Source organism: Chinchilla lanigera, unplaced genomic scaffold, assembly GCF_000276665.1.
Source record: "Chinchilla lanigera isolate Chin_1 unplaced genomic scaffold, ChiLan1.0 scaffold00126, whole genome shotgun sequence".
Lineage (NCBI taxonomy): Eukaryota > Metazoa > Chordata > Mammalia > Rodentia > Chinchillidae > Chinchilla > Chinchilla lanigera.
The window spans coordinates 798827-816767 of NW_004955527.1; the positions used below are offsets into that span (position 1 = coordinate 798827).

Consider the following 17941-nt stretch of genomic DNA (forward strand, 5'->3'; position numbering starts at 1 on the left):
TCCCCAGGAGGGAGAGGGGCAAGCAGAGAAATCAAACTCGACGCATCCTTTATTAGCAGGCTCGGTTTCCTCCTCTGTAAAACAGGATCCTGCTCCCCACCTGTGTCCTCCCAGCAGCTGCCAGGACCTATCTGGTGTTTCACGCTGTTCTTGTCAAGAGGGGCCCTGGCTGGCCCAGTGCCCCACACTTGGAGAGATGGTGCCTCGGTCTTCCCTGAAACCTCATTTCCTGGAAAGTCGGGGGCTGCTGGCCACCTGAGCTCACCTCCCAGCCCGCTCACTGCTGTGGGACAGCCGGGGCATCCCCGACCTCTCTGAGCAGCTGTCTTCTCCCTGGCTCTGAGGCATCACTTGCTCTGCAGCATGTCAGGGGGACAGAGGGACAGCTACAGGGACGTGCGGGCCTGCACAGGTTGTGCAGCGGGCAGCTTCAAGGGCGCGGCAACTTTGCAGGCTGTGCGGGGGTGGGGGAGGGCGGGCGCCGGAGGAGGCTAGAAGCCTGTCCAGGAGCTGTTCGGCAGGCTGGGACCTGTGGGGCTGACGCTGGGAAGTGACCGTCCTTGTTAGATGACCCGGTTAGCTTCAAAGTGCTCCTCTGAGCCCCAAACCCATCTGTCTGCCCCGCTCCGCACTGGCTCTCAGCTGGTGACCCCCACCGCCGGAGGCCCGCGTGTGGCAGGGCGGACAGCAGAGTGGGTGTCCAGCCCCGGGCCCCCGCCATTCTACATACTCAAGGCCACCGTTTCTGGCCTCTGAACATGCTCGTGTCCAGCGTGGAGGACCTTGGCCTCTCTGCCCTCGTTCTCCCAGGCTGGCAGCTGTCTCAGGCCCACGTCGCCCATCTAGCTGCCCCTCTCAGAAGCTCCAGCTGGCAGGGGGACCCCGGGGAGGTCCACAGCCCTGAAGCTCTGGTGCCACAACCCCCACAGCCTGTTCTCTGCTGAGCAGGACCACACGGCTCCCCAGGGCCTCTCAGAGAGCGTCTCCATCGAGCGCCAGGTCCTGCCTCCTAGCTCTGTCCCTGTCTCTCCAATTGGTCCCCAGGCCCTGGAGCCTCTGCCTTGAGAAGCCTCTCCTCACAGCCGCTGCATCCATGCGCCCTCCCGGCTCCTGTCAGCTCTGCCCTCAGGATGATGCCAGCTTCCGGCCCCAGCATGTTCCGTCCATTTAACTACACTACCTGATCTGCTCATTAGGGCAGCCCGGTGAGGGAGAAAGCTAAATTCCCTCAGTTTCCAAAGGAGGAGAGGGAGACAGGACAAGAAAGAGTCCCAGCAAGGCTTTGAAGGAGGGAATGTGGACTCAGGCTGTCCTTGGCCAACACCCGGGGTGGGGACAGAGCTGCCACTACTTGGTTTAAAGAGCATGCGCTGGACTGTGTCACTTCCATTTAGCAGATACAGAAACTGAGGTCCAGGGAAATCAAATACCCTGCCAAAGGCCACACCCCCATTAGAGGTGGTAGCATGCAGCGGTCAGGTCCACTCTGTAGCCAGATTCCAGGGTCAAAGCTGTTTCTATCCTTGCCAGACCTGTGACTTGGGCAAATCCATTCACAGGTTTCATGCTTGTGAAATGGGGAAAGTAGTAACAGAACCTCCTTAGAGGTTATAAATGATATAGCAGACGCTATGCAGAACGGTGCTTGGTGTATAGTAAATGCTCAATAAACATCAGCTGCCTTTATTACCGTTGGTTGCAGAACTGGGTAGAAAATTTATGTCTGACTCCAAAGCCCATACCTTTAGGCATTTCTAGACTCTCTAAAGAAGTCAGCTCCTTGTTTATGGTCACCTTAACCGAACAGAGAGAGAATTCTCCAACTGGGGATTATCCAGCTTCCTCCTTTTCTAGTTAGGAGGACAAGGTCCTTTGCATGTCCCTCACTCAGAGAAGTAGGACAGGGGACAGGGAGGGAGAGGACAAGACCCTGGGTCTGCCCAGTATTAACTGCTCTTCAGAGTCCTGGGGGTTCTGGGGCAGGAGGTGGAGGTTTTAGTTTACATCACTCCCTCTCTGGGCCCCAAATTCTCTGCAGCTCTGGCCTGGATCCCCGCCTGCCCAGGCTTCTTCTGCAGAGCTGCCAGCCTATCTGGAGGCTGGGACCACTGCCGTCCCCTGGGGCCAGTTCACGTGATCGGTCCTAGCCCAGCGCGTGGCTCAGACACTCAGGCACCAGGCGGGGGAATGAGCTGATCATTTCCCAGCCCAGCAGAAGTCCTGGGATGCAGGAGGGGCTGCGGCTCTGAATCGTAGCTTCCAGCAAGCTTGGCCGGGGACGTCCAGGGGTCTCAGATCAGCGGTCTCCACCCCTGACTGTTTCTGCCTCCCAACTGCCATGTGCAGCAGAGTGTGCTGGGTCTGCCTGGGACTCTGCACAGTGTCCTCCAGAGGGGTGGAGTCGTGTTGTCTCCCTTTGGCTCCAGCCTGCAGGAGCTTAGCAGGCACTGCGGGGAGAGCCAGGTCTGCTCTCAGTCCCAGATCCGGACGCTGGTCCTGCTGGATGACAAATTCAGGACTCTTTCCGGACAGTCTGAGCAGTGAGGGGGTTCTGGAGGAGCGGTGAACAAGAGAACTGGAAATGGTTGCTGGGGCCGGTGCTCCTAGGCAGGGTTCGGTCTTGATGAGGCCCTCGCTCACCCTACGCCCCATGCTCAGCTGACACTGCAACACTGACAGCCTTACAAAGTGAGTTCAAGGCCAGCCTGGATGCTTAGTGAAACCCTGTCTCAAAGGACAAAAAAACCCCACCGACAGCCTTTATGTTAAAGATAAGGATGTTTCCCTAGGAGTCAGGGTGATTGTTTCGGTTCCAGTTCTGGATCGGGCAGTCCTGATGAGAGCCCTAAGCTCTGTCACTCTCAGGGGTGGGTCCCCTAAGTATCCAGAGCCTCTATTTCCTCATCTGCCACTGGCAGTGACATACCCATCCCCAAGGGCACCAGTGGAGGTCACGTGATCAGCCCTGGCTGGCGCACAGGGCCGGTGGGGGAGGTGGCCTCCGTTCTCAGCTGCGGGTTGGGGGCAGAGAACCGCTGCTCCTTGCCACTCTGGGGGAGCCAGAAGCCCGGTGCCTTTCCACTTCAGCGGCGGCGCCAGGCCTCGATACATTTAATTGACTGTGACAGTGCACCCTCAACACGCTCTCCCCGTGACTGTACCCCAAGAAGAACCTTCGAGACCCTTCTGTGACTGTGCATGATGCTTCCCAGGGACCCAGCAAGCACCTTTCAAATTGGTTTACAACTTATCAGCAGCTCAGATAAACACATTTTAATGACTACGCTGTGCAACAGGCCCTCACTGCCGCCCCCAGGGCTCCCAAATGTGTTTCCCCACCACGGGTCGGGATGTTCTAGGCGTGAAAGGACAGCTGCTCTTGCATTTTGATCTCCGCCAGAGGCCGGGGAAGGAGATGGCTGCATTGGGGCGCGCTGGATGCCACAGGCCAGACTGACTGCTTTAGCGCTGGTAGCTCCGGCTGTGCCCTTCCCCGAGGCCTTTCTCACCAAAGCCCTGGGAGCCTCCCTTCGGCCCCCAGTTTGGGGGTGCTGTCTTGTCTTGGCACACTGTTACCTGCTGCACTCTTCACTGTCCTGAGGCACAGAGGGTTCCCCAGCACTCCATGACTTCCACTCCTCAGAAGGAGTATGTGTGTGTATACGGGAGGTTTCTTTCTTTTTTTCTTTCTTTTTTCTTTCTTTCTTTCTTTCTTACTTTCTTTTTTTTTTTTTTTTTTTTTTTTTTTTTTTTTTTTTTTTTTTTTGTCTTTTTGAGACAGGGTCTCACTATGTAGTTCAGGCTGGCCTTGAGCTCACTTTGTAGCCCAGGCTGTTCTTCAACTCACAAGGATCCTCCTGCCTCAGCCTCCCGAGTGCTGGGATTACAGGCGTGCGCCACCATGCCCAGCTGTATGGTTTCGGCAATGTCACAGACAGGCCACGACAATGCACAGATTTTATTTTTTTTTTTTCCAGTACCGGGAATCAAACTCATGACCTTACACTTGCTAGGCAAGCGCTGTGCTGCTGAGCTAAATCTCCAGCCCCAATGCACAGATTTTAATTTTTAAAACCTGCCTTGAAATATATTTGAAGGGGAGGGTCACACGAGGAGAGGGCAGGGAGCATAATTTTTAAACCTGATTCATGGTGCCTGTTTTTGTTTGAGCTTCTTTTGGTGTGAGGACTGAACCCAGGGCCTGCACATTGTGCTACATTCCCAGCTCTTGGGTTTTTTTGTTTGTTTGTGTGTTTTGAGACAGGGACTCACTAATTTGCTAAATTGCCCACGCTGGGCTTGAACTTGCAATCCTCTGCCTCAGCCTCCCAGAGTGCTGGGATTACAAGTATGCGCCACCTTGCCTGGCTGATTGTGCCTATTTTTTGGCTGACTTGATCTATTGTTCATCATCATAACAGATACTATTTATTGATCACTCAGTAAGTGCCGGGCCCTGGCCCAGAATATTCTGCTACATGGATTATCGCATTTAACCCTCCAGTGTTGGCTAAGTCTTGTCCTTCTTCACACCAGGTCTGTGCCATCGGCTCAGTGGAGCTCTTGGTCCCAGGCTGGCGAGGCCCCTGGTTGGTGGGAGATACTGTCTGGGATAGGCCCTCCAGCCCACCCCACACCAATCCAGACCATGATGAATGACAGGAATCATGCTGCTCTGGAATCAAGAGAACCACCTCCCTCAGGGGCCTGGAGCAAATCCTTCCTGTCCCTGAACCTCAGTTTCCTTATCTGTGAGTTGGGGACAATAGTGCAGATACCGCCTGGCATCTGTAAGGGCCTGGACCTACAGAGATGTCAAAGCTACAGATACCCCAGACCCTTCTATAAGTGGCATAGTGTTTGTCTGTAACCCAAGCATACCTTCTCTGACACTCTGAATCAACTCTAGGTCACTAATAATACTGAATATAAGGCAAATGCTACTTAAGTAGTTGTTATACTATATTGTTTAGGGACAAGCACAAAATCTGTACACTTTCAGTACAGATGCCATAATAAAAACATATTGATCAAAATATATTTGATTCATTGTTGGTAGCATCTCTGGGTGCAAAAGCCACAGAAATGAAGGACAGACTGTGACCCTGACCCCACGGGCTACCAGAGAGCGAGGTGCCTGAAGCTGTGCTCCCGCCAGAAGTCACTGATCAGGCTGGCCTAAGGTCCTTGGAGTGAATAGGAAGGTCAAACATGGGGGCAAGAGACTGCACCCAAGAGGGGTGGACAAGAGACAGTGATAAGGAAAACAATACCCTCTGCTACATGTGGATAGGAAGTGTCCCCAAGAAGCAGGTGATTGGGTCATGAGGGCACTTAATGGGTTAATCCACTGGGAGGCAGTAGAAACATAGGAGGTAGGGCCTGGCTGGAGGAAGGCGGTACTGTGTCCCTGCCGCATGCTGTCTGTCACCTCCTGTTCTCCAGGAGGTGAGCAGCTTTGCTCTACCACATACTCCCCATCCTGATGCTCAGCCTCATCCCAGAAGCAACGGAGCCAAGCGACCATGGACTGACACCTCTGAAACTATGAGCCATAATAAACTTGTCCTCCTTTAAGCTGTTTTTCTCAGGTATTTTATGACAGCAGCAGAGAGCTGACCAATGCAGAGTCCAACGAACTTATCCTTCCACTATGCCTCAACCTGATCTAAATGAAACCCTCCAACCAGCCTACGAGGTAGGTATCTGACTCCCTAGAAAGCTTAGGACTCTGGCTGGGTATTTATTCTATAGATGAGGAAAGTGAGGCCCAGGGAGACTAATGAACCAGAGGTCACATGGTGAATCAGGGATTTGGAACCAAACCAGTATGTCCTCAACTTGTATTGCTAAAGGGATGCGGGGATCTTCCTGTGTCAGGGGTAGGGCGAGTGGCAGCTGGAGGAAGGAGAAATGCACTCATATGTGTGTAAGCACAGAGACAGAAGTGTAAAATTGGATGGATAAATACCATCGAGATGTAGATATATTCAGAAATAATATTTCTGGAAATGCTTAGTGGTTTAGGCCGGGGGTTCTCGGCATGTAGTCCTGGGTCAGTGGCAGCAGAATCCCCTGAGCACGTGAAAGTGCAGTTGCCTTGGTCTGGCCCAGACCTGTAGGATGGGCAGCTCCAGGCTGGCCCAGCCTCTGTATTGACCAGCCCTCTGCTCTCATTCACTAGTTTACACCCTGGACTTTGGCGTCAGGCAGCTGTTAGTACCCACCCAGTCATGTCCCGCCTCTGAGCCCAGTCCCCTTGGACAATGGGCATCACCACATGGCCTGAGTTCCAGAGCCTGTGGTCCCTTTATAGGGACCCTGAGGACCCTATAAAGAAAAGTATGTGAAGCTGGAGCGTGCATGCCCAGGTCACATGCAAGGGAGGGACAGGGGACACGTCAACTGTTGCATGAAGTCCCTCGGACACAATGAGCAAGGGTGTACCTGTCCCCATAGGGGACAGACAGTGACAACCACAGTGACCTCTGAGCAGTGGGCCATCCTGAGATGGGAGAAGCCTACCCCGAATCCCCAGGCTCAGCCTCACTCTGCAGTTGGGCGCCCCAGGGTGGGCATGGGGTGCTGTCCCTGCCCTGCCCTCCCTGCTCCTGCCCACAGCCTCGGCCTCCTGCAAGCCCTCTGAGCCACGCTGGTGACTCAGTGAGTGGAATCGCAGCAGCCGTTGCTCCCTCCGTGTCCGGCAGCTCCGAGGGAGAAGCCACGAGTCTGCTGGTCCCCCGGCAGGGACACAAGGGATCCTTAGGCTCTGTGTGCATCCGAGTCAGCACCATGAGGCCTCTCTGCGCCTCAGTTTCCCCACCTAGCAGACAGGGTATTAGACTCACAGGTGTCAGAGCTGGGAGTGCGCTTAGCGTCACCTGTTCACACCCCTCTTAGTACTGAGGCCGCAGGGGGGCGCTCCCTGCTCAGGCTGCTTTGGGGGCATAGTGGGAAGTGTGGGCCTCAGGGAGAGTTGGCCTCTGAAGAAGTGGCCTTCGTTACAAAGCCTCAGCTGCTGTCCCACGCTGCCTCCAGCAGTGCGACAGTGTGGGCCCAGGAGCCAACGTGCCTGGCTGTTGGCCAGGATTGAGCATGATGCCTGGGTGCCATGCCAGGGAGAATCTTGCCTGGGGATGCCCTGAATTTATGGAGTCAGCCTTACCCTGCCACACGGAGCTACCTAATACCATAGGAAGAATTTGTGATCTCGGCTGTGTGATCTGAGGCAAGTGGCTTGCTATCTCTGTGCCTCTATTTCTGTGTGTTCAAAATGGGGCTAGTGATAGCACTTACCCTGGAGTCGGGTGTGAGGATTAAATGACATAATATATAGAAAGCTCTTAGTTAAGAGATCCCCCTTCCATAAACTAGCTGCCACTCTCTGGCACATAGTAAGTGCTCAATAAATTTGATGAACAGATTGTTGAGTGCACATATCTCATCAGACCTGGAGACCTTCGAAGGTGCAAACTGAGTTTTGTTCCTTTCTGGTTGCCCGGCTGGTCTCTGAGAAGACTCCTGGCTCACTACTTCCTCCCAGCTCGGCTCCACCAGAAGCCAGAACACGCCCTGGGCCACTGCTGCAGGATCAATGTCCCTTTGGAGGTCTGGCCTTTGGAGGATTTCAACTTTTCCAGATCAGGGTCTTTCAATGGGGGCTGAAGGCCTCTGCGCTTTCATTGATTGCCGAGGGCAGCAGGCGTTGCTTCTCTGGTAAATATCATTTGATAAGAAAATTTGAGCACACAGAGCCCAGAGTCAAGGCCAAGTCTCAGCGGTCCTGCAGCAGAGCCAGCAGCCAGCACCTGGCAAGACCATCAAGCTGGGGTTGCTTCTGAGACTGCTCAGGGCAACATCTTTGTTTTACAAATGGAGAAACTGAGGCCAGGGTGGAGGTGAACTGGCCCATGGACACAACCCGACTAGAGACAGATACTAGTGTTATTATCCCCATTTTACAGATGTGTACATGAAGGCCCAGAGACTAAGGTGAGAACTCAGGATTTCCTACACCCAGCCCTGTTCACTGTCTCATTCATCAATGGCCCTTCCAGATGGCCTGGGAAGGGGTGGGGAGGGAGGCTCTGGTGGGCACATAGCTGTCCTACAGCAGGTGGGTGTCAGATGAGATGCAGTGTCACAGCCCCAGGCCTTGGGATAGTCCCCACAGGGGCACCCTGAATGCACTTGCCCCATAGGGGTCTCTACTGCGGGCTCTTGGCTGCAGCCCAGGAGAGGAGCTGTGGCCTTGGCTGCAGGCGCTGCCCCGGAGTTCCTCCTTGAGTCTGTCAGGCCACCGAGCAGAGAGCTGGGTGATCCACGGTGAGCCGTGAGGCCTGTGTCCCTCATCCACCTTACGGAAGGGGAAACGGGGGCCCGGAATCAGCCTGCTTCCCGGGGCCTCTCCTTCCTCCCTCAGTCACTCATCATTCCTGGGTCAGAGCCCCATAATTGCCAGGCAGCGGAGGATCCCCGGGGAAGAAAGAGGTCAGGTTCGGTGTCCTCACAGCTCAGGGGCCCAGTGCGGGCAGCAGGAAGGTCACACGGAGGAGATCATCATGGGGGCCAGGTCTCCCAGTCAACGTCGCTTAGCCTGGCCTGGGGCTCCTCCAGGGTAAGGGCCGAAGAGGGTCCTACGCTGGCGCAATGGATGTTTCGGCAGACAGTTGTGTCTTCTGCACATGCTCTGTGCACGTACACACACACACACACACACACACACACACATACACACCCTTCGTGCCCATGACACTGCTGCAGCTACCTGCACTCACCCATGACGTTCAGGAAGATGTTGCCTGAGGCCAGGACCACCTTCTCCCTGGTGGCGCGGTCGTAGATGCCCACGTGGCACTCGTAGGGACCGTTGTCTGAGATCCGGACCTCGGGCAGCCTGAAGGGAGGCAGAGGACAGGATGAGCCCCGGCACAGTGGGGCTTTGGCAAACCTACCCCAACCCCACTCGTGAGCCTCCATGAAAGACTATGGGCGCCACCCGCCCTGCGCTGGGTTGGTAGGAGGAGCGATACTTGAGCACTGACTGCCTGCAGGCCGCCTGCTGCACGCTGCTGAGGGTGAAGGTGCAGGCTGTACGTTTCCATGGAGCCAAACCTACGCCCAGGAGTCTGCCGCAGTCACTTAGCCATTGGGTTGACAACGTGTGAGGACGCCGGAAGAAGTGTCACACTCAGCCTGCAGCCAGCCGGAGCACAGGCTCACAACAGGTGCGGCCTCCCTCCTGACCGCTGTGCTTGCATAGCTCGGCGCTCCCCCTCCATAAGCGTGGAAACTGAGGCACAAGAGGGAGTATAAAGCCCCTGCTCCACACAGCTTATAAGAACTAAGATGATTCAACTTGATTTTCTGTCTCTGCGATGCCTGGAGCATTGAAAAAGAGGACCATAGAACTCCCGTCCCTGTGTGGCCCTCATCCCAGGGGACAAGGATAAGGGTCGCTGGCCACTGCTCTGTAATCGTGTAGGCTCTTCCTCTAACAGGCCAAAGAGCAAACCGCTTAGGCTCGGCTGCCCTCGAGGTCTGTGTCGGACCTGCAGTGTCCTAGGCCATGTGAGCAGGAACTGTCCTTCAGGATTCCAGTAAAACTTTGTTTAGGATCAGTGTGATCTGAGGGTCAGATAACTCGTGCACCATAAAATAGTCTTGTTTTCTTCCCCACCCCCAACCATTTAAACATATTCAAAACGGTCTCAGTTCACAGTAGAGGGAACAGGCAATGGGCTAGACTTGGCCACATGCTATAGTTTGATGACTCTGGCTCTAGATCTTTCCATAGGGCCTACAGGGTCAGATCATGCTAAAGAGAGTCAGTATGTTGTTCTCTCACTCCATGAAAAATGCAAACAGAGTGGCTCTTTCCTGACTCCTCTACGTAAAGGAAGGCTTTCATGTGGTGCCCGAGAAAGTCAAGTTCAAATTCTGCTCCTGCGTTTGCAGCCCTGAACCTCTGGGGAGTCGTGCTACCTCTCTGGCTGCCTCCATTTTCTCATCTAAAAATTTGGAGGTGACTTAACAAAATCCTGTCTCAATTAAAAAAAAAAAAAAAAAAAACCCACAAAAAATATTTTAAATGGACAGGGGATGTAGATCAGTGTAAAGGCTTTGGGTTCAATCCTTGGTACCACATTTTTTTTTAAAAAGGAGGTGATGCTCCATAGGGCTGCCATGAAGGTTGGTCGCAATGTGTGGGTCGCAGGAATGTGAGCAGGAGCCTTGCGCGCTCATGGACAGAGGGCCTCGATGTGTCTGGCCTCCTATGATGCCCTGCGGGGAGAAGGAGCTCCTGGCCAGTGCGATGTGGAGTCTATAACTGGCAAACTGCAGAAGACATGTCACTGCTGTGTGGAGGACATGTGGGTGACCCTCTACAAGGTCCAGGTTGTCGTTCCAGCTCAGAGGACTGTGTGTCTGGGTAGGTCTTGGAGGTTCTCCAGTGACACCAGAAAGCCACACTCACCTGAGCCTCTTTCATCTGCCTCTGCTGAGCTACTCAACCTCAGCCTCCCCACCCAACCCTCACCTCCCACCTCCTTCTCCTTATGACTCACTCGGCCCCTAGCCTCACCACCCCCCACTGCTGCTGTCACCTGGAGCTGAGCCTGTCCCCGGCACCCCTCCCCTCCGTGCCGCCCAGCACAGATTAGCATAAACAACACCCTCATTTGCATAGAACACACCGAGGTTGACATCTGGTCTCCCCCCTGTCACTGAAGAAAGAAGCGTCCCGCTTGTCAGGGGAATCTTTCCGAGAAGACGCTGCCACCTCCTCCCCTCATCCTCCCAGAAGAAAGCACGGTGACAGTGGGAACAGCAGGGGACTCGTCTCCCCTCAGAACAATTTTCTTTGTTTGTAACTCAGCCAGACTGAGAAAGTAGTCTTTTTGCAGGGCACCGTTACTGAGTGACAGTCACCTAGAGTGGCATGTTTAGGTGACACTCACAGGTGTCTGTTATACAGGCAGCCTTCTTAAGTGACTTCCATGGGAGACGGTGCAGGGGGCATGTAAAGAAACAGCCTCAGGGGACGTGTGTAGCTGGCAGCTCCCCAGTGATGTCATAAGAGAATAACGACACGGTTGACACAGGTGGATTCGTGCAGGTAACCGTCACATAGGTGATACACACAGATGTGTTTATGTGAGAGCGACACAGGTGACATGCTTAGGAGCTGCTACGCTGATGACACGCTCAGGTGACAGTAAAATGAGCAATGTGCTTGGTGACACAAACAGGTGACAGCACACAGGTGGTGTAGAAGACAGCTCGGGAGACACATGGGTTGGTGGCTTAGGAAGATGACAACAGCCCCACTTAGGACCGTTTCTATAGCACCACGTGTTTCTCCAGGCTCTGCAGCGTGGGAAGGGCCTGGCCTTGGCTATTAACCCACGTCACACACTTGCCATTGTCCTTGACACCTGCCCTGCCCACCCTCCCCAAACGTGTCAGTGACCGAGTCCCGGGCCTTCCAGGTCCCCGTGTCCCCTGCTGCTCTGTCTGACCATGTGGAGGCCCAGGATTTGCTGGGCTTTCTGCACCTGCCAGTCTCCTTTGGGAGCAGCTCTCTGGCCCAGTCCAGCTCTTTTCAAATGCAGATGAGAGCAGTGGTCTTCAGACCTAAATCCCTTTCCTTCCATTCTCTCTCTGCTCTTGAGATAAAGCCAAGGATCCCCAGACTGTGCCCAGCACTGCCTCCTTCCCCACCTCCTGACATTACCCTGGCCACAGCGCCTCCCACCTGCCCCTCCCAGTGCCAAGCTCCTGTTTGATGAAGGTGACACTTTTATTCTGAAACTCAGAATCACAGAAAAGTAGCCAGGGTCCTACAGAAGCTGGTACCCCAGGGCCCTCTCTCTCCATTGTCACCATCTTCTATGTCCAGGTGCGGTCCTGCCCCCCTCCCCACTCCAAGGCAGACTCTGGTTCTCATCTCAGATCCAGCAGCTGCCAGGTCCCAGTTTTGATTCAGACCAATCCGCCTCTTCTCAGCGCCTCATCAAAACCTGAGCTTTCGCCTGCACTCTTGTCCTGCTAAAGTGGATTAAGCGGCCCGGAGACTCCCTTCCCTAGAAGCGAGTGGCATCGATCTGCATGCTGGATAGAAGGCCTTCCGCAGGCAGCAGGGACCGAGGGGATGGGGGAAGGCTCCCTCTCATCAGCAATGGGCCGAGATCAATAAACTATTAATAACTGCAAAGGTTTCTGCAGAGATCAGTGTAATGCAGTTTAGCGGCTGGAGTTTACCCACACTGACAGCGTCTCTGAAGGGCGAGTAATTGTGCTTTTGAAAAGCCGGGCACGGGAAGAGCGGGGGCCCTGTGGGCTGTCCCCGCTGGCATGTGTGCCTTTGTCCAGGTGAAGCCAGGCAAAGGACACTCACTGTGGCTTCATCAGGGCCTGGGCTAGGGTGGAGGGCCATGGGCACCCTGCTCAAGTATTTAGACTTAGTGTGCGCCTTGTCCAGGCTGAGCGCTGAGGTGGGGCAGGGCTGTGGTGGCTGCAGAGAGATCCAGATGACTTCCGGTCTTGTCTGTGCTGCTGGCTTTGCCTGGAACACTTTTCTTTTCTTTTTTTTTTTTTTTCTTTTGTCTGCCTGGTAAGCCTCTAGCCCATCTTTCTAAGCCCAGTAGTTTAGCTTAGTGGTTAAAATCACAGACTTTGAAGGCTGTCTGATCAACATATGAGCTCCAGCTCAGTCCCAGCCCAGATTTGCAACCCTGAGAAAAATCATGTGACCTCTACAAGCCTCAGTTTCCCTACCTGTGACACTACTCATGAGACAGTTGGGAAGAAAAGAAGGGATACTTCAAAGGTGTAGCTAGAAGCCAGTGCAGCGGGCTTGTGCAATGGCGGGGATATGCTGGATGCTTAGAGCTCTGCAGGTTGTATGTGGGAGTCTCCTCCGCTGGGCAGGCTGCCTTGATTGCGCAGCTCTGTGTGCAGAGCTCCCCTCTGCCTGCCCAGCTGCATCTGTCCAGGAGCACCTGCTGCTATTGGATGTCAGAACACAGTGGGTCTTGCCTGTCTTCCCAGGCTGGTAGCTCCGGGAGGCAAGCCTGGCCCCGGGGTAGGTGCTCTCAGAGCATCAGTGGTAAAAATGAAGTCAGCAGAAACCGCCTGATCCAGCAGTGAGGAGCCTGGGCTCTAGCTACACCTGAGGAGTTTGTGATATGAGATGGGGTCTTTCGGCTTCCCTGAGCTTTGATTTCTGCTCAGCGAGTGCCTTAACACCTGTCTGGTGGGATTCTAGCCATGGGGAGGGGTGGCTAATAATTATGGGGATTTATAGCAGGAGGCATGGTACTGAGCATGTCCCTGGTTGCGCTGAAGGCTTGCTGCTGCTGCTACGGCACTATGGCATTGTCTAAGACTTGCTAGGGTACTCACTGTATAACAATAGAGATATTCTTATCCCCATTGTGTAGAGGAGGACCCTGAAGCACAGAGAGACGCAGTAACAGGGCCAAGATCACAGAGTGAGCAGGTGGGGGCCTGGATTTGAACCCAAGCTCAAGGGATCTCTCTCTACCCCTCTCCCACACTGCCCCAACTCCTCCTTCACCAGCAAATCAATGCGAGCTCCAGGTATCTCTCTGCATCTGCCTCTGCTGTTCCTATTTCTATTCTGAGCCTAGCCACCTCTCCAGGTAAGCCATATGCTTCCTTCCTCCCTGCTGGGAGAGACAGAATGGCCTTTTATTTCCCTAAATTCCCTTCTCCAAGCTTGGGGAGGGGCCCTTCATTCCGGTGCCTGGGGTTTGCTGAGCCAGTCAGGTGCACATTCTCCATACTCGGCAAGATTTTACAGCCTCTTGGCTATGTCTTTCCACTGGGAAGAGCCCTAGATTCTCCCGGAATGAAGAGAGTGGACTTGGTGGTGGAGCTTGGCTGGAGAAAACGGGATGGTTCTTTCACTTACTTTTCCCATATTGCTAGGGAATCAGGAGGTGCAATATTTGACTTTTGCCAGAAAGTCAAAGTCTGAATGAATGAGCCTGAATCTGAATTGCCGAGTCTGAATGAATGAGCATGCAAATGTATTTAGAACCCAGCCTAGTGTGCTGTAGGCCCTTGTCCTAGTCTTTCTTCTACACAATTAACTGATTAAAATTTTAAAACAAATTAGTACGCGCCTACCACATACCACAAGCTGTTTTAGTGTTCAGTATCAAGACAGACAAAATAATGTTTGCATGGCCACATTAGCAAGTCATCTTTTCCAGCAAGTCTCTCTGTGCGTGTGTACCTCCTTCCGCCTGAGAGCAGGGACAGGCATGAATTCACTTGCCTGGGATCCAGGTCGTTGTAGCAAATGTCAATCTCGTCTTGCTGGGTCTTAGGGTTTCACAATGTGTTAGGTTATCTTGGCCTGATGCTCAGTGTCTGCTGGGGTAAGTGGCTTTTTGTTTGTTTCATTTTAAATTTTGCTATTAGCTTCACTAAATCCACAAACAATAAACAATAAACTGTAAATACTACAGTTTACACATCTGATGAGTTTCAACATAATGAGCATGTCCATCACACCCGAGTTCCTCCTGCCTTTTTGTAATCCACCCACCCCACCTCCAGGCACCTACTGACCTGTTTCCTGTCACTCTGGATCACGTTACCTAGGAGTGTATAAACATTGTACCGCAGAGTGTGTGCAATCTCTTGCGTGGTTTCTAGGTTAGCTTTCTGTTACTATAATGAAATATCTGAGCCAATAACCTTAAAAAGAAGAAAGGATTATTTGGGTTCATAGTTTCAGATGGTTCACCTGATGACCCTGTTACTTTTCGGCTGATGGCAGTATATTGTGGTGGAGGCACTTGGCAAAGCAAAGTGGCTCATCTCATAGCAGCCGTGAAGAGGACTGGGGTCCTGCTGTCCCCTTCAAGAGCACACCCTCGATGGCCAGGAAACCTCCTGCCACCTCCCAGCATTGCCAGCCTGTGGGCACCTGCTTTCCCTGCCCTCTTATGAGCAAGGAGCAGTGGCGATCTGTGCAGCTCTGGAAGACATGGCCGTGCTGCCTGAGGGCCTGGAGCTGGCGTGCAGAGTGGTGCAGAGGCTCAGGGGCTGGGACATGGCTCAGTGGTGGAAACTCACAGACCAGAGACACAGGCACCACAAAACTAAACCAAAGAAGGGGAGGAACTGAAGCTTTCTCTATAAGAGAAGCGCAGATGGCAATTGCATGGGGCACTCCAACTCTCTTTTTCTCTACTCTTTTCTCGGATAGGGGAGGTGTTGGGACCAGTGGCCTCTGGAGGCTTCCGTTTCTCCATCCTCTTCCATTTTTCTTTTCTTTCTTTCTCTCTCTTCTTCTTTTTTTTTTTTGTCTTTTTGAGACAAGGTCTCCCTATGCAGTTCAGGCTGGCCTTGACCTCACGCTGTAGCCCAGGCTGGTCTCAAACACGCAAGGATCCTCCTGCCTCAGCCTCCTGAGTGCTGAGATTATAGGCATGCACCACCACACCCGGCATTTCCTTTTTTGTTTTCATTCTTGCCTCCTTTTTCCTGCTTGAGGTCCCTCCAGTCCACCCTCTCTCCCCCTGGCTCCCAGAGTGACCTCGTGACTGTGAGGATCCACCAGCCTCTCTGGCTTCTCCTCGCCCACCTTCAAATCTTCCTGTGGTTTCCACTCACTGAAGTCCCAAACCCGAACAGTCTGCCTGCAAACTCACATCTGGCCCAGGCCCAGAAAAGAGGGAAGAAGGGACAGATGGAGGGAGGAGAGGGTGTGTGGCCTTGCATCTCCTGCCAAAACCCAGTAACTGAATGAGGAGACTCTTCAGAACCAAACTTGTATAATCCGCCCTATTTAAAAAGCATTTTGTAATTCAAACGTCTTCATTTATATACACAGTACCTCATTCTGGGCTCACAGAGAAGATTCAGGTAGTGATGGGTCCTTTGAGGCTCTGCTTTAATGAAGAGATGAGAGAGGCTTTTCATTTGTCTACCCATTGTTTGCACGGAAACAGAGCTTCTGAGGGGCCGGGACTAGTTCTTCCTTGCAAGTAGGTTAAACACACCCCCTGCAATGTAGCCCAGGGCCGCCAGGGCTCTGCGGTGCCTCCTCCTCGCTGGAAGGATCCCAAGTGTGAAGTCATGAAGTTCTGCCCTGCTCCCCAGATTGGCTGCTCCTTTCCTGTGCAGCCAGCCTTGTTTTCCTCTCCCTCAGACACGTGCTCTCTCCCCAGCTCAAGGTCGCGCCCTTTAGTATTGGGGCATCTGCAGAATGTGTGCTCCCCTCCACGGAGCCATGAGGCAGAGCTAATGAAAGAGGCCATAAAGTCTCTGGAAGCCCTGGGTGCTGCTGGGATGCTTGCTAGGAAGACCCTTGGAAGGGGAAAGCTGGGGCGGGGTCTCTGCCCTTTTCCTCCTCCCACTCTCCCTGCTCTAGCACCTGTGTGTTTCGCAGAGCTTGGCTGGGAGCCGGGATCAGTTCAGGTCTCTGTGGTCCAGTGGCCCAGGCTCGCACCTGCCTGGCTAGCTCTGATGGTGCCCTGTCCCTGGCTGTCCTTGTGACATCTTGCATTGCCCCCCCCCCCACAGGCCCTGGGCAACCCCATGAATCCTCCAGGTCCGGGAATTGCTTGGCTACTGGCAGTAGCGTCTGTAGCAGCCTGGGAAGTGGTCCTGGGAAGGTGGGTGGAAACAGGTGAGACAGGGCCCCCTGGACTCATCTTGGGAGGGACCCTCTGCAGGACGCCCCAAGAGGGTGCCGGGCTGTAGAGTGTGATCTTGCATGTGCATAGGAGTCACTTGATCTGGAAAGTCTAGAGTGGAGGCTGGGGGTCTCTAACAACTTCTTGGGTGAAGCTTGGGCGCATGTTGGCCAGGGGACCCCTCTAGATCTCGGGTCCTCCGTCCTCCACCCTCCCCTGGGGTCCAGCCGTCTGTTGGATCTCATCTTGCCCCATCAGACCTGAGTGTCTCCTCCCAAGGACTTCGTCAAAGGCAAACACCTTAGGAGCCTAAAGAATAGAGATGGTTTGAGGATAGACTTTACAGCTCTGGGTCGGTCTGTTCAGCCACCAGAGACTGCCACAAAATTGGCCACAGACAAGCATTGCCACTGCTTTGGGGCCTCCTGGACTCCCCCTAGACCTGCTCACCCTTGTTCTCCAGCCCTTGTCTTTGTCCTCCAACCCCATCTTTTCATGTATTTTTTTTTATTTTGAGACAGTATCTTACTAAGGCAGTAAATTGCCCGGGCTAAGCTCAAACTTGGAATCCTCCTGCTTCAGCCTCCCAAAGTTCTGGGATTACTAGCATGCGCCATTAGATCCACCTGTTCCCTAGCTTTTGAGAACACCGAGGCCTCCCTGGAGGGGAGTCCACTGAAGTCCAGCTGAGGAGGAGGACCCAGACTCCAGACTAGAACAAGGGCAAGGTGTCCTGTCTGTGTTGGCGTGGACAGGACTAGGGTGACCTGCAGAGGTGAGATCTGCGTCACCTCCACAGTGGTGCCCACACAGCCCTGCATAGCCCACCAGCAGCGAGGGAAGTGCCACCTCCGAGCACACAGGCACAGAGCAAGCTGAAGTCCAGACTTGACTTCTTCACCTCCTTTTGCCTAGGCTCTGATTTTCTCCCCCAATAAACCTTTCCCAAGGGCACCCGGGGGGCGTGGCCGGGGCGACAGCAGCATGCAGAGAAGCCGAAGGTCAAGACTGTCCCTTTAGCAAGTCGGTATCCACAGAGGAGCTGTGTTCCTTTCATATCTTCCCCCCAGCATGGTCTGCGTGGCCCAGGACTGCCCTAGCCTTGGCCCTGAAAGTCCCATGTCCCAGGGGAGCCTCAGGCCCCAACCACTCAAGACAGTCGGACACTGCATTTCACAGGCAAAACACCAAATAAAGAGGGGTGCGACTTGCCCAAGGCCTGAGCATGGTCAGTGGCAAACTCCCGCCTACCTGGGCAAGTG

The 17941-nt window shown here is 53.8% G+C and overlaps 1 protein-coding gene across 1 annotated transcript in view; it reads right to left on the reverse strand.

Annotated features, from left to right (window-relative positions):
• Positions 1-17941, reverse strand: part of Igsf21 (immunoglobin superfamily, member 21) — a gene marked incomplete at its 5' end in the record, with an annotated part of 221340 nt that overhangs the window by 25487 nt on the left and 177912 nt on the right. Inside the window, 1 exon segment of the mRNA XM_005409806.2 lies at positions 8778-8896. Coding sequence (XP_005409863.2) covers positions 8778-8896 — 119 coding nt within the window.